Here is a 1,357-nt window from a genome sequence, read left to right as displayed (position 1 = left end):
ATATGCGTTGTTCTCCTCGTATGTTGAATATCCCCCAAGGTGTTGGGAATTTGATTACTTGGTATAAGCTGGAAGGGACGACTTTTATGGGATGTATCCATGCGGTGGCCTGGTCCATGATGTGGAAGGTCGTCTCCAGCGTTATGTCGCTGGCCAAGACGAGGAGGGTAATTTCTCCCGATGTCCGTTCAATTGCATTATTAAAACCGGTTAGTGTGATGCAGTGTGGCACTATATTGTCCTTGAGTCTCATCTAGGTAAGGACTCGGGGATGGATAATCCACGCTCCACTTCCATCGTCTACCATGATACATTTGACATCAATATCTAAAATGCGCAATGTAATGACGAGAGCATCATTGTGAGGGAAAGTCAAACCAGCGACATCTAACGCATCAAATATGATACTTTCTTCAAGTCCGTCATACCATTCGCGGGTGATAGATCGTTTGAGCTTGTGAGTGGTAGTGAATTTAACATCATTGATGGAGGCGTCACCACTGCCACCGATGATCATGTTGATAGTGTGATCTGGTGATGGTGGCTTCGACAGGCCTTGGTGTTCACGTCCTCTAGCCAAGTTGTTTCTCCCCTTGTTGCTCAGCAGCTCTTTGAGGTGTCCCTGCCGCAACATGTTTACAACCTCTTGCCTGAGGGCGATGCGATCTTCTTCTTTGTGTCCGCGCTCTTAGTGGAACTCGCAGAAGGCGTCTGATTTTCTGGTGCTCATATCGGACCTCATCTTTGGCGGCCATTTCACCTTCTTACCGAGTTTCTCTTGGGCATGGACTACTTTTGTAGGTGACACACAAAAATTATGAGTAGATAATAAGGGGGCATACCTCGATCGTTCCGGCGAGTCCCCGTCCTCATCCTAGATAGGCCTTCATCATAGCAGAAAGAAGGTGGGGCTGGGCCCCTGACGTTTGGCTGATGTTGTTCCTTGTTGGGTCATGAACCGTTGAGTTGGCCCGTTGAGGTCATCCTCATATTCTCGGACTTCGGTACAATAAGCATTATGGATTTCATCCCAAGTGGTTGGAGGATATTTCACCAACCGGTTTAATAGTTTTCTAGTCACTCTCGAACTATCTCTACTCAAGCCGTTTTAAAAATCTGTGACTGCCATCCATTCAGACACGTTTGGTAGGGTCATCCTTACCCTATTGAATCAGGCGAGGAAGTCCCTCAATCTCTCTCCAAAGGAATGCTTGATGGCGAATATGTCGTTACTCTTGTTTCGGCTTTCTTGTCTCCGGCGTATGCCATAATGAACTTATCAGCCATTTCCTCGAAGGTTTCTACGGAGCGGGACAGTAGCTGTGAGTACCGTGTCAATGCCCCTCCCGTAAGAGTT

The 1,357-nt window shown here is 47.3% G+C and overlaps 1 protein-coding gene across 1 annotated transcript; it reads right to left on the bottom strand.

The window, feature by feature from the left end:
• Positions 1 to 253: 253 nt before the first annotated feature.
• LOC104115938 (uncharacterized) lies at positions 254 to 634 on the bottom strand. The gene has a single exon (XM_009626675.1). The coding sequence runs from the start codon at positions 632 to 634 to the stop codon at positions 254 to 256; it is 381 nt and encodes a 126-aa protein (XP_009624970.1).
• Between the last annotated feature and the right edge of the window lie 723 nt (positions 635 to 1,357).

The sequence above is a fragment of the Nicotiana tomentosiformis genome, chromosome 8 (genome assembly GCF_000390325.3).
Source record: "Nicotiana tomentosiformis chromosome 8, ASM39032v3, whole genome shotgun sequence".
Lineage (NCBI taxonomy): Eukaryota > Viridiplantae > Streptophyta > Magnoliopsida > Solanales > Solanaceae > Nicotiana > Nicotiana tomentosiformis.
This window is presented reverse-complemented; position numbering and strand designations above follow the sequence as displayed.